This window comes from Rhinopithecus bieti, unplaced genomic scaffold, assembly GCF_001698545.2.
Source record: "Rhinopithecus bieti isolate Rb0 unplaced genomic scaffold, ASM169854v2 scaffold_61298, whole genome shotgun sequence".
In the NCBI taxonomy this organism is placed as follows: domain Eukaryota; kingdom Metazoa; phylum Chordata; class Mammalia; order Primates; family Cercopithecidae; genus Rhinopithecus; species Rhinopithecus bieti.
This window is the reverse complement of record NW_016823727.1, coordinates 10802-25000: the sequence shown is the minus strand read 5'-3', so window position 1 is coordinate 25000 and position 14199 is coordinate 10802. Positions and strand designations below refer to the sequence as shown.

Below are 14199 nucleotides of genomic sequence, written 5' to 3'. Positions count from 1 at the left end.
CTCAAGGGTCTCATATCAACTCTATCTTAGAACTCACTTTATGTCTGTCTTTTTGTCTTGGTTAACTCAATATTGAGAAAACTCCAATTAATATTCATAAGCAGTTGCAAATGGTAATGGATTTTTAAAAGCTCAATATGTAATCTAAGAATACACTTCAGTTATGTTGAGATTTCTGGAGAAATTTTATGGTGATATGTGAACAAAAAATTAATTTGGCAGCCAAAGTAATGTATTGGTGATTAATTCCTAACCTCTTAAAATTTGGTATATAACACATCTGAGGTCACATAATCTTTTCTGTCACACCTTCAAAATGTTAAAAATAATTTAATGATGCTTTCCATTTCTAGTGAGATACGAAAATCTTCCTTTCCTCAAGAAAATGTTGACTAAAATATAATATTTTAAAACATACAGCTGAATGTGCAAGAATGTATCAATAATACCTAGGAAGCAAAAACAAAGAGAGGACTGAAAACCCAAAGCTGTTATGCATAAATTGACTCATCACTGTCTTGGGAGAGGCTGCTGATCTTGATGAGAAGGTCCCTGGGTTTACCTTCCACATTGGGATAAATAATGAAGCCCTGGGTTTCTGAGTTACAAGTGAGACCTTCCCACAGAAAGGCTCAACTCCCAAAGTGCTACACCTTTGAGACTTAAAGAGTACACTTGAAAAAAAATCTGTCCTGTTGCACAAGGAACCGGATGACAAAGAAAGCTTACTAATCTCAGACTGTGAATAAATACTTGAGTACCATCTGACCCAAACAAGAAATTACTCATGTCATTAACAAATAAGTGTAGTTCTGACATGATTACCAGTTGGTATTTTCATTTCCATCAAGACAAATGTGAAACAATGAAGGCTTGCCAGAATTTTACTCATCTGTCGGCGGAGAGGGATATCTTTGCTGATCAGGTAATGTAACAGCTGCATATACAATATACTTTTCTCCTTCAGCACAATACTCTTTAAATTTAATCTGCATTACTAACATTTTCAATACACTGTCTTAATTCTAGAACAGAGGTCTAGACCAAGTGTGGCTTTTTATATGGCCCATGAGCTAAAATGTCTTTTGTATTTTAAAGGATTATTAAACAGAGAAGAATATGCAATGGAGACTATATGTCCATAAAACCTACAACATTTATTACTAACTATCCCCTTAAAAAAAGGGTTTGCAAACCCCTGGTCTAGAAAAACAAGAAAACAATAAGCCAAGGCCTGATTTATAGTGTTTTCTGACTTCTTTCTCCATGGACAACTTCAGGCTACCAACATGACAACACTGAACATATGGTTGGGAAGAAATGTGCAATAGCACACCATTATATAGTGTTTTTGACTATAGAGATAGAACAGAAAAAAATAATCCCAGTGGCATAGATAATAGTTAAAAGTGGTTAAAAATTATGACTTTTGAGTATTCATTACCTTTGTTTTTAATTTAGTTTATTTGTAAACTTATATAATTTAAAAGTTAATAGCTATGTTTAACAACCAGTTCGCAAAGTTCCTGAAAATTTAACAATCGTCTCTCATGAACTAGTGTGAGCCACCTCCAGCACACCATTCTGTAGAGATACACCTACAGAGATAAAGGCAATATGCATTTCTCATAGAAAAAAACCTCACTGTAGATAAGCTCATACTCCCAAAATTAAACAAACACATTTGGAAATAATATACTATCCCAAGAGTAAGCACATAAAATGTGCAGTAGAATAAAACCCCTAGGAGCTTCAGTAAATATAATTATCTAAGAAGACTATAAAATAGTTAAAGTGATTTTTAAAATCAAAACATAATAGGACAGGTGTGGTGTCTCACGCCTGTAATCCCAGTACTCTGGGAGGCCAAGGCAAGTGGATTACTTGAGTCTAGGAGTTCAAGACCAGATTGGGCAACATAGCGAGACCCCGTCTCTTAAAAAAAAAAAAAAAATTAGCCAGGCGTAGTGGCATGCACAGGTAGTTCCAGCTACTCAGGAGGCTGAGGTGGGAGGATCATTTCAGCCTGGGAGGTCAGGGCTGCAGTGAGCCTCAATGGCTCCATTGCATTCCCCTCCAGCCTGGATGACAGAGTGAGACACTGTCTCAAAAAAAATAAAAATAAAAACATGAGACATCATCAAAAAAGGCCAGAGGAATAAACAAATATAAACGGAAACTTGCAAATTTTTTTTCTTGGATATTTAAAGACATAATGACAGAAGAAGAAACAATTCGGCTGATAACCATATATACTAATCATTGCACTAGGCTTTATATGGTGATGATCTGAAAAGTTACTGAGGCATGACCCTAAAATAAACACCATCCCAAATTGCTATTCATCTTAAAATACTGCATCCATTTATTATGGGTTTCATTTCCCTCCTGATGGACAGGTTTTTCAAATATTACTTCTCTGTACTGTCAGCACTACTACTTCTCTAGAACTTTCCATCTTTCTGCTATTCCTCTTGATCTCAACTTGATTTTTATCTGACAGAAGAAACCAGATAATAAAAGTTGCTGACTTTTATACAACTAAAACTTAACAATGTACATGACATATAATCAGAAAGGTAAACACAATAGACAAGTAATCGAATTACCTAATCTGCTTCCATTTCTGGGCATTGCCATGAAGGAACCAAGGCTCCCTCCAATAACACTGTGTGGTCTCCGCAATGGGGGCTTCTTGAAAGATCCTGTGTACTGGTGGAGGAAGGAATGCATGCTGTGAGACGTTGGAGGCCTGCCATTCTTCACAATAGGCTCTGTGGTTCGTAGTATTCAAAAATCATTCCATCATCAGCCCAAGATCCAGGATCACATGAGGAGGATTGGGAAAGCAAAACAGAAAGCAAAACAAAAAGTTGTAACAGAGATTATTACATTTAGCCTCATTGCTTTGCTTACCTATACACAGTACTAAAATTAAAATAGTTTCTCTGAAAAAAATACTTAAGAAAATACTTGAATATTTTAAGTTGGTCTAATAACCATACATTTCTTATATAATCAAAAGTGGCTAAGAACCACAAAACTACTAATATACCTAACCAAATTTTCATCCATTTGTTTATTTTAGTGTATCTCAAGAATGTTTCCATACCACTCCTCCATTTACTCACTACCTGTGTGCCTTATTTTAAGCATGCTTGGCTGCGCACGTGGCTCACAACTGTAATCCTAGCACTTTGGGAAGCCGAGGCAGGCAGATCACCTGAGGTCAGGAGTTTGAGACCAGTCTGACCAATATGGTGAAACTCCATCTCTACTAAAAACACAAAAATTACCTGGGCGTGATGGCATGCGCCTGTAGTCCCAGCTACTCAAGAGGCTGAGACAGGAGAATTGCTTGAACCGGGGTGGCAGAGGCTGCAGTGAGCCGAGATCGTGCCACTGCACTCCAGCCTCAGCAACAGAGCAAGACTCCGTCTCAAAGAGAAAAAAAAAAAAAAGAAATTAAGCATGCTTTAGAATATAAAAGACACAGTCCCGGCCTAAAGGAATTTACATCCTTATCTGCTGGACATTCAAAATGGTATGTCAATTAGTGAATAAAGCAGAAGTACCTAAATACATATCAATACAAAGGCTCCAAGTTTATTCCCCTGAATTTGGGATTAATATAAAGAATTTTTAAACAATCACAGACTCATAACCAAGCAGAAACATTTAAAAAACATAATACTCAAAAGCTATTTAATTATGCATGGGGGAGAAACTGTTTTGTAATGTTTATTGGAAATCTCATGACTCCTTTCCACCTCCAAAGAAGAGCTCTGATACAGGTTAAAGATACACCTTGTGATACACAATTAATCTTCTTATTAGAATTCTGTTTTTACTGATAGCAGCCAAGGAGTTTTAAAAAGAACTGGGCTGCTCTGAATACCTTCTTTTTAAAATGAAGCCAACTATTCTTCTGTAGCTAACAATCAGGCATAAAGATACCTCCTGATCAGGGAATTCCTCTGCCTGTAAAGGTTTCCCAACCAAGGACAGGCTGACAGGAGGAGCTGGCTACAAGCCTTAAAGTGAAAGGCTTTTCTCACAAGAAAATGTTAGGATCTGAAGAACAGGACCAGGGTATGGGCTCCAGAAAAATGGGTCAAGAAGGCCATGTGACCTGAGCCTCTACTAATACTGGTTGCCTGAAAGTGTAGAGGAAGGATGGGGCATGAAGGCCCAAAGGCTCACTCAAGGTCCAAGCTATCTAATCTGGGTCAAAGACCAGATTGGAGGTAGGGGCAAATGCCTACCGAGTAATACAGAACACGTGTCTAAAGTTTCCTGTGATCTATACATTCCTTGGAAGTACCTGATAAAGAATTTGGGGGTCTTAAATCTAGCAAAATAATCAATGATTTAATAATGAATAAGTAGGGGCTATCTGATATAAACGCATAAACAAATTACAAACAATGTGAGATAATACAAGCTACAGCATACAGTAAGATTTTTCTCAGCCAAGCATGATGGCGTGCACCTGTAGTCCCAGCTACTCAGGAGGCTACAGTGGGAGGAGTTTGAGGCTGCAGTGAGCTAAGATAATGCCACTGCATTCCAGCCTGGGTGGCAGAGTAAGACCCTGTCTCAAGAATGATAAAAGAAAAATGAAGATTTTTTTCTCTTTCTAGGTAATTTCACGTGTGAAATATCACAATATTAAAATATTAAATACAAATTATGCAAATACTTTGCCTACAGACAACACTTTAGTTGCTCCGTAAAGCTGTCCTGGAGAATATAGCTTGATTGTTCTGGAGAATATAGAAAAAAAATGGGGATCATAAGGACATACTATTTGATAAACACTACTCTAGGCACTGGCCATCAACTGGTGAACAAAACAAAGTACTATTCTCAGAGTGCATAAAACCTAATAGGGAAAAAAACACACACGAAGTCAGGTAATGACAGGCAATATGCAAAAGACTAAAATAGAGGGATGTGGAAATGAGTAACTAGTTATTTTACACTGCATACTGAGGAAAGTTCTCTCTGCTGAGATAATTTTAACAGAAATTTAAATGCAAGGAAGAGCCAGTCAGGGAAGATGGGTAAGTTGTGGATAACAGAATATTCCAGATAGAGAAAAAAGCTACTGCAAAAGCCGACATATGGCAGGGTTTGATTTGTTTGAACAGTGGTCCTCAAACTTTAACATGCTTCAGAATCATCTTCAAGGATCTGTAAAACATAAGATTGCTGGGTCTCACCCACAGACTTCCTGGTTCAGTAGGTCTGGGATGGAATCTAAAAATATGTGTTTCTAACAAATTCCCAGGCTCTGCTGACATTGCTGGTCCAGAGATCACACTTTGAGAACCACTGTGTTAGAGGACTAGAAAGAAGGCAAGTATAGCTAGAGTACCTAACCGTGCAGGGAACAGTGGTAATAGGTGAGACCAGAGAGGTAAGGAGGGAACAAGTCATTCAACATTTTATACTTCACCATAAAAGTTTGAATTTTATTCTCAGATTGGAAGCAGTTATGGTAGCTTTGAAGCAGGGGAGTGATATGATCTGATTCATGTTTCAAAAATATCACTGTGAAGGGTTAGAGACAGTAGGAGGTAAGGGGGTAGGGATGACTACAAAAGGGTAACGAGGTATCTCTTGTCATGATGAAATAGTTATCTTGACTGCAGAGGTTATACGAATCAACACAGGTGAGGACATGACACAGAACTAATATGACTTTATTCCAGTATCTGTTTCCTGGGTTCTGTAGTTACATAAGATGGAACCACAATGGTGGGGGGGACTGGGAGAACGGTATAAGTGTGGGTCCTTTCTATATTATCTTTGTAACTTCCTTTGAATTTGTAATTATTGAAAATAATTTTTTAAGATACCACCTTGGTTGCTGTTTGAAAAACAGGCAATAGGAAATCAAGAGCAAAAGGAGATTACTACAGTACCCTAAGTAACAAATGTTGGTGGCTTAGACTAGGATAGCTGTACTGAAGACGGAGGGAAGCAGGCAAATTTAGGACATATTACAAAGGCAGAGAAGCAACAGGCCAGCAGACACGATTGCTAAATTCGTTTCACACACACTCCTACCACCCAGCTTTTAGTCAGCATTTATAGTAAAAACATCTATTCTAAGATTTTTTTTTTCTTTTTTTCCAGGCAGGGTCTTGCTCTGTTGCACAGGCTGGAGTGCAGTGGTGCAGTCACAGCTCACTGCAGCCTCAACCACCTGGGCTCATGTGATCCTCCCACTTCATCCTCCTCACCATAGCTGGGACTACAGGCACACACCATCACACCTGGCTACTTTGTGTCTTTTTGGTAGAGATGGGGTTTTGCTATGTTGCCCAGCTAGTCTCAAACTCCTGGGCTCAAGTGATCCTCCTAACCTCGATCTCCCAAAGCACTGGGATTACAATGAGCCACCATGCCTAGCCCCAAAATATTTTAAAATCTTTGCCAGATCAACTGTTAAAAATATATGAAACATGATTTATTAATGGACTATAATTGGAATTGTGCATCAGTCACATCGATCGGGGTGCCCAACTCCTGGGTCACAGACCAGTACTGGTCCATGGCCTGTTAGGAACCTGGCCAAGAGGTGAGCAGTGGGCTAGTGAGCAAAGCTTCATCTGTATTTACAGCCACTCCCCATCACTCACATTACTGCTTGAGCTCCACCTCCTGTCAGATCAGTGGCAGCATTGATTCTCACAGGAGTACTAACCCTGTTGTGAACTGTGCGTGCGAGGGATCTAGGTTTTGTGCTCCTTATGAGAATCTAATGCCTGATGATCCGTCACTGTCTCCCACCCCCCTCAGATGGGACCATCTAGTTATAGGAAGACAAGGGCAGGGCTCTCACTGATTCTACATTATGGTGAGTTATGTAATTATTTCATTATATATTACAATGTAATAATAACAGAAATGAAGGGCACAATAAATACAATATGCTTGAATCATCCTGAAACCATCCCCCCAACCTCAGTCTGTGGAAAAACTGTCTTCCACAAAACTGGTCCCTGATGCCAAAAAGGTTGGGGACCTCTGATACAGATGACTATCATAATCCTGAGTTTGTAAAAGTTATTTATGTGGTAAAAAATTGGAAGCCACAATGGTGGGGGTTGGGGGCAGGGAGGAGACAACAGGAAGGTAAAGGAGAGACAGGGGACAGCACCTAGATTTTTAGTTTTCGTAACTGGATAAGTGAGGAAAGTTTGAGGAGAGGCAGATTTTGGAGAAAGCAAATCAAGAATTCTGATTTGGTCATATGAAGTCTAAGATTCCCATTACACATCTATGTGGAGAAGACAAAAAGGCATTTAAATATGAATCTAGAGATCCAGATGAAGAGCCTAACTGGAAATTCAGACTTAGGAGTAGTCAACATATATATGGCAGCAGAAATTATAGGATTGGATGAGGTCACCCAAGGAGAGGGTATAGACAGAGAAGAGATTGTGGCCCATGAGAGAGCCACAATAAAACAGAATAAACTATTCTAACACTTCCAGATCTTGAAAGTAATTAACTGGCCAATTCAGTGATAACACTAAGGGAAATAAGTCAGACACAAAAGGATAAATATTATATGGTTCCATTTATATGAGGTACCTAGAATAGGCAAATTCATAGACAGAAAGTAGAATGGTGGTTACCAGGGGCTGGGGAGAGGAGGGAATGTAGAGGTATTGTTTAATGGGTACAGTTTCAGTTTGGGATGATGAAAAAGTTACAGACATGGGTAGCAGTGATGGTTACACAATGTAAATAGACAAGTATTTAATGCTGCTGAATCGTATACTTCAAAATGTTAAACTTTGTGTTATATATATTTTACCATAACTTTTAAAAAGTAATGGAAATCTACATGAAACACTGCAGATCTTTTATATTCTATAATTAGTTCCAAGTAAGGATTTCCAATGATTTTTACCACCACAACATGGCAAACATTATGATTCCACTAAGAAGTGTTATTTGGCATCTTATTTATCTGGATCTTTTCATTACATGAACTATGATCAGAAACATGCAATTTCACAGCCCAACTCGTAGCCTCAGCCATTCCCTCTTCCCAATCCTATGGAAGGAACCTGTTAGGAACCTGGCCAAGAGGTGAGCAGTGGGCTAGTGAGCAAAGCTTCATCTGTATTTACAGCCACTCCCCATCCTATGTAAATCCTAATCCTCTTTTAAACATTACTACTAGCCTGATCCCATTCTAGATCCTACATATATCCAATGGAGTTTATGCTTTCAGCTTCAACCTTTCCTGGAACTTGTGCTATGTGTAGGAGTTAGTCCTCCTTAAACTCCCTATGTTATCCATTGTTGTAAAAAACAGTTACTGTTATAATGCAACCACAAACTGTCAAAGACAAACTGTCACAGCTATCATGTAAGAGATCAGCAAGATAAAGAGACCGAGGTGAAAAGACAGAGGCTCACAATATCCATAAAACTGGGATTTGTTGACTCCAAACATGATAAATTGCTCTACTGTACAAATAGAGCTGTTAAGAATGAGAATTTGGAATCTCAGGAGAACCAGGCCATTTTAATCTTTGCCTTTTGGTGTTACTTCTAATCCTAAGTAATCATGATAAGTGACATTCTGTTAGGTTTATTTGACTACACTTTTTGGGAACATGTACATTAGATGAAGAATTTCAGTTGGTAAAGAAGTCTCAAGTAGTATATGTACAATATAACATAATTTTACCTTTCTACAACTGTAATTTATTCTCTTCCTCACATTTAAATTGTCACCTATTCTCATCAGATTCAATAATCTCAATGTATCTTCCCATTACAAGAAAAATAAGTTCAAGACTATGTAAACACAAGATTCTGAAATATAACTTTCTGTGGTAAGTCTTAAAATAGAATTAAGACTTATCAAACATGTGTTCTGCTGCAGTGACAGCAAAAAAAAAAAAAGACATCAAATAAATTGAGAGTCTATGAGGGAAAGCTGTAGCTCAGATGAACTGAATTTTTAATTGAGATGAAATTCTTATAACATTAACCATTTTAAAGTATACAATTCAGTGGCATTTCATATACTTAGAAGGTGGTACAACCATAACCTCTCAGTTTTCCAAAATATTTTCATATCGCCAGAGGAGATCCCATACACATTAACCAGTCACTCCTCAGTCTTTTCTCCCTATCAGCCTCTGGGAACCACTAACCTGCTTTTTGACTCTATGGATTTACTTATTCTGGGTACTTCATATAAATGGAATCATAAGAGTATTTTGGGTCTGGCTCCTTTCAGTTTTCAAAGTTCATCTATGCGGCCGGGTGCGGTGGCTCAAGCCTGTAATCCCAGCACTTTGGGAGGCCGAGACGGGCGGATCACGAGGTCAGGAGATCGAGACCATCCAGGCTAACACGGTGAAACCCCGTCTCTACTAAAAAATACAAAAAACTAGCCGGGCGAGGTGGTGGGCGCCTGTAGTCCCAGCTACTCGGGAGGCTGAGGCAGGAGAATGGCGTGAACCTGGGAGGCGGAGCTTGCAGTGAGCTGAGATCCGGTCACTGCACTCCAGCCTGGGAGACCGAGCGAGACTCTGTCTCAAAAACAAAACAAACAAACAAAGTTCATCTATGCTATCGCACATAGCGCTTCATTTATGTATTGAATAATATTCCATTCTATGGAGAGACCACATTCTGTTTATCCATTCATCTGCTGATGGGCATCTGGGTTGTTTCCACGTTAGCTGTTGTGAACAGTGCTGCTACAAATGTAAATATTTGTGTACAAGACTTTGATTACCTGTTTCAATTATTTGGGGTATATTCCTAGGAATAGAATTGTTGGGTCATATAGTAAGTCTATGTTTAACTTTTTGAAGAACTGAGGTAAATTAATTTTTGACAGGTTTTTTTTGTTTTTTGTTTTGTTTTTGAGATGGAGTCTAGCTCTGTTACCCAGGCTGGAATGCAGCAGCGCCATCTCGGCTCACTGCAACCTCTGCCTCCTGAGTTCAAGCAATTCTCCTGCCTCCTGAGCAGCTGGGGGACTACAGGCATGCGCCACCACATTCAGCTAATTTTTGTATTTTTAGTAGAGACAGGTTTCACCATGTTGGCCAGGCTGGTCTAGAACTCCTTACCTCCAGTGATCTGCCCACTTCGGCCTCCCCAAAGTGCTGGGATTACAGGCATACGCCACCATGCTTGGCCTTGACAGGTTTTTAAAAATTGAACATTCAACACTTCTCAGTTAGTAAAAAGAAACCTGATAGGCTCAAAATTCTTTTCTTCCAGGCACTACATAAAAAATTATTTTGTACATTTCAGTTTGTAAATTTTGTGCAAAAATTTTATTTCATATTTAGGGAAAGGTATATTGAGTTAAGGCCAGTATCTTTAAATCAACCAAATTTGCACTTTCAACTTTTTTTTTTTAACATACTGAATACAAATTCAGGATTCTTCATTCCCAGGTTCAACCCACCTGTCAATGTGCAAACATACTAGTTTCTATAAACAGACAAAGTAATGTGAATTATATTATAGATTTGTAACTGAGTTAAAACCTTCATAGTATGACTCAGTTATCAAAATGAGAGAGATAATATCTCACATTCTATTTGGATAGAGGTAGAACATGCATGAGTGAGACTATGGGTATAAGTATAACCAAATGCATCATACACATAATTTTTCCAAGATGTTTACATTATTACCCCCAATTAATGTGTTCTAGATCTAGAGTATGCATGAGAGTCATGTGCCTAGATATGCAAGAGTAATAGGACTGTGATCATGCCTGTGACTAATCAAGAGACAAGTGATCAAACATTGGTCCAAAGGCAGTTTATTTAGGGAAATTATAAACTACTGTTATGTGCCATGTGATGTTTCAGTCAATGATAGACATCATATACAACAGTGGTCTCATTATAACGGACCTGAAAAACTCCTATAGCCTAGTGATGCCAGTGATGCCGTACCTGCTGTAACACAGTAGCACAATGCATTTCCTTTTCTATGTTTAGATATACTTAGATACAGAAACACTTACCATTGTGTTACAACTATCTACAGTATTCAGTACCATAATATGCTGTACAGGTTTGTAGCCTATAATTTAACAGGTTGTACTATGTAGCCTAGGTGTGCAGTAAGCTATACTATCTAGTTTTGTTAAGTGTACTCTGATGTTTGCACAGTGATGAAATGGCCTAATAACACATCTCTCGGAATGCATCCCCGCTGTTAAGCAATGTATGACTGTATATTCCTCCTACTCCTTCAGCTAGCATTATGCTACTATTTGGCATTAAACAAAGCTCACTTTTGCTTCATAAACTGTTTACATTGTATGTGAGAAGATCAATTAAAAAGTATATACTTGACATTCACTATGCTATATTCTCTGAATTCTGGCATGGACTGCATCTATGTATGTGACCTAACAGCTTTTATACCCTAAAATATGTTCCACAAGAAAAGAATGTGTTGCAATCAGCTATTAGGCACTGACAGGTGACCAAAAAGGTGTAGAATCTCTGTGAAAGCTGTTGGTGAAATCCATGTGCTATTACAGAGAGAAAATAAGCAATAGTAGATTATGTTAGCCTATGCTACCAGCAATCTTTGTAACCCAAGAGGAATCAATGTCTCTTACGACATATTCAAGTATTACTTCAAGTAGGTCAGGTCAAGAAGAAACTCAATAGATAACCTATTTGCCCTTCTTTACTACCTATTAAAAGTTACTACTGTAATAAAAGAAGTTTTAATAAACACATACAAATTGAAAAAACAAGTATTTTTAATCTTTCACCATTTGTTAAAAACAAAGCATGTTTTATGATAGTTAATACCAAAATATTCCAGAAAATATGCAATTGGTCTAAAATATTAGCTAAAACGTATGTTCATTTTCTTTGACTCATACCTTCTCTTTAGGAAAAGAGATTTGTCTTGTAGTCAAATACTAAAAATATGTCACAGAAACCATCCACTATGATATATATATATACTGTGCTTATTTTATTCCTGATCATTGGCAAACACATTGGCAAGACCCTTCTATCATAACAGTAAGCACACTGGGCTTCCCACCAAAAATTCAATGAGGGGGTCTAAAAGAGAATTAAGGATTTTGCTCTGTGTATCTAGAAGAGGTCCTCTGGTAAGAGGAACAACAGTAAAATCATAAAGTAATCTTTGAGATTTGACCCAAATGTACAATTTGCTCCTCCTACATATAACTATATCCAATTTATTATATTAAATTTCCTACTGAGCCCATCCCTCTCTCCTCCCTACCATGACAAAAACAAAATGACGCCAGGCACGGTGGCTCACACCTGTAATCCCAGCACTTTGGGAGGCCGAGGCAGGCAGATCACTTGAGGTCAGGAGTTCAAGACTAGCCTGGTCAACATGGTGAAACCCCATCCCTACTAAAAACACAAAAAACTTAGCTGGGCATGGTGGCCCATGCCTGTAAACCCAACTACTCAGGAGGCTAAGGCAGGAGAATCACTTGGAACCCAGGAGGCAGAGGTTGCAGTGAGCTGACATTGTGCCACTGCACTCCAGCCTGGGCAACAGAGCGAGACTATCTCAAAAAAAAAAAGGTAGATGTTATCAAGGAAAACCTTAAGAAATGAATGAAAGGGTCCTTGCAGAACAGTAGCAATGCTGTAGACTTTGAAGTGAAGAAATTTGGGTTCTAAAGTACTGGTTCTGGAGCTGGGTAACCTTGAGCAAATAATGACCCCTCTGAGGAAAGGAAGTAAGAAAACTGGAGCCTGGGTAGAATAAATGGCTCACCCAGAGTCATCAACTAGGAAATGTTTAAGTGTATTAGTGTATCCAAATCCAAACCCATGATTTTAAAAGTCCAGAGCCCACTCCACGATACCTTTTTGTCTGTCAAAACGTAAGTATTTGCATTCTAGTGGAAGGGGTAAGCGTATTCATGCTTTCTAACCACTGCCACAAATCTCTAACAGGAGAATTTCAGGCACAGGAAGGAAGATTTGCCAGATACTCTGCACATCATGACACACTGAAAGCCAGTCATGTAAGTTCCTTCCCAGTTATTATTATGACATCCCTAGTGCTATTTCAGATTTGAGTATGTAGCCTTCCTCTAGAAATTTCACCAGGATTTTGTATTTAATACATTTAACAAGCTCTTATTTTAACATCTGGATACTACTACTTTATGTTGTAAAAAGCACTGTCGAATGCATGAAACATTATGAAACTATGAAGAAGCCACAAACAGAAATTTCACACACTTCCTATGCACTTTTAAGCTGTATTAACTTGGGTTATAATAATGAAAATATTATTAGCTATTTAACAATCAAGATAATATTATAAAATGCACCCTTATTTAAGAACTAGTGAAAAATGGAAGGATATGTGGAATAGAACAATTCATCAGGGTTTGAGACCAGGTATCGTAATGTTGGAACGAGAAGGAAATATTTCAGTTAGTAAGCAAACAAAAGTTGTATAGTCTTCAATTTCCTAAGAAACCACGGAATGAGACAGAAATAAACAAAAGGAAGCTATTATGAACGTATCTAAAAAGTATATTTACATTCTATTCATAAAGTAAAAGGAAGAAGCATCTCCCCCATGCCAAATATTTACCATTATCCTTGCTGCTGTTTTCTTCAATAGTCATTTGTTCAGCCAATTCAGACAATGATTCATCAATAGTCTGGCTTCCTCGGAGAGTGAGGGACAGCCTTCTCTTAAATTTTTTCATCCTATCAATCGAATGTGGCTTGAAAAATCCTGAAAGAAAAGAATAAACACAAAACTAAAGCTATAAATATTGTACCACTAAAGAAAAATACCACCTGGGTTTACTGGAAATTTTAAAATAGGAATATAGTGAGGAATTCTCACTTCTGCCAAACATCACCAAATCCAACCCCTTCTTTAAAAAGATCCACCTACTCTGAATAATGCTGTATTTATTTGGCATCATCAGAAGAGCAGGAATTCCATATAACTAAAGAGTGGGACTTTAAGCATCACAAATAAGTTTAGAAGGATTGGAAATTTTCTTAAAATGTGTATTTTAAAAACTATTTTAGTAAAATATCAACATTATTTTGATGCTTAGGTTCCATCACATAAATATCAATCATCATATTGGAACCAGCCAGTGGTATCTTCAGATGTAACTGGGGGAGGGTAAGGTAATGGAGG

At 38.0% G+C, this 14199-nt stretch overlaps 1 protein-coding gene across 1 annotated transcript in view; it reads right to left on the bottom strand.

Annotated features, from left to right (window-relative positions):
- Positions 1 to 13781, bottom strand: part of CDK17 (cyclin dependent kinase 17) — a 53436-nt gene extending 39655 nt beyond the window's left edge. Inside the window, exons 1-2 of the mRNA XM_017861751.1 lie at positions 13633 to 13781; positions 2610 to 2774 (exon numbers count right to left, since the gene is read on the bottom strand). Coding sequence (XP_017717240.1) covers positions 2610 to 2774; positions 13633 to 13750 — 283 coding nt within the window. The 5' untranslated portion in view covers positions 13751 to 13781. The remainder of the gene's footprint in view (positions 1 to 2609; positions 2775 to 13632) is intronic.
- Positions 13782 to 14199: the final 418 nt, after the last annotated feature.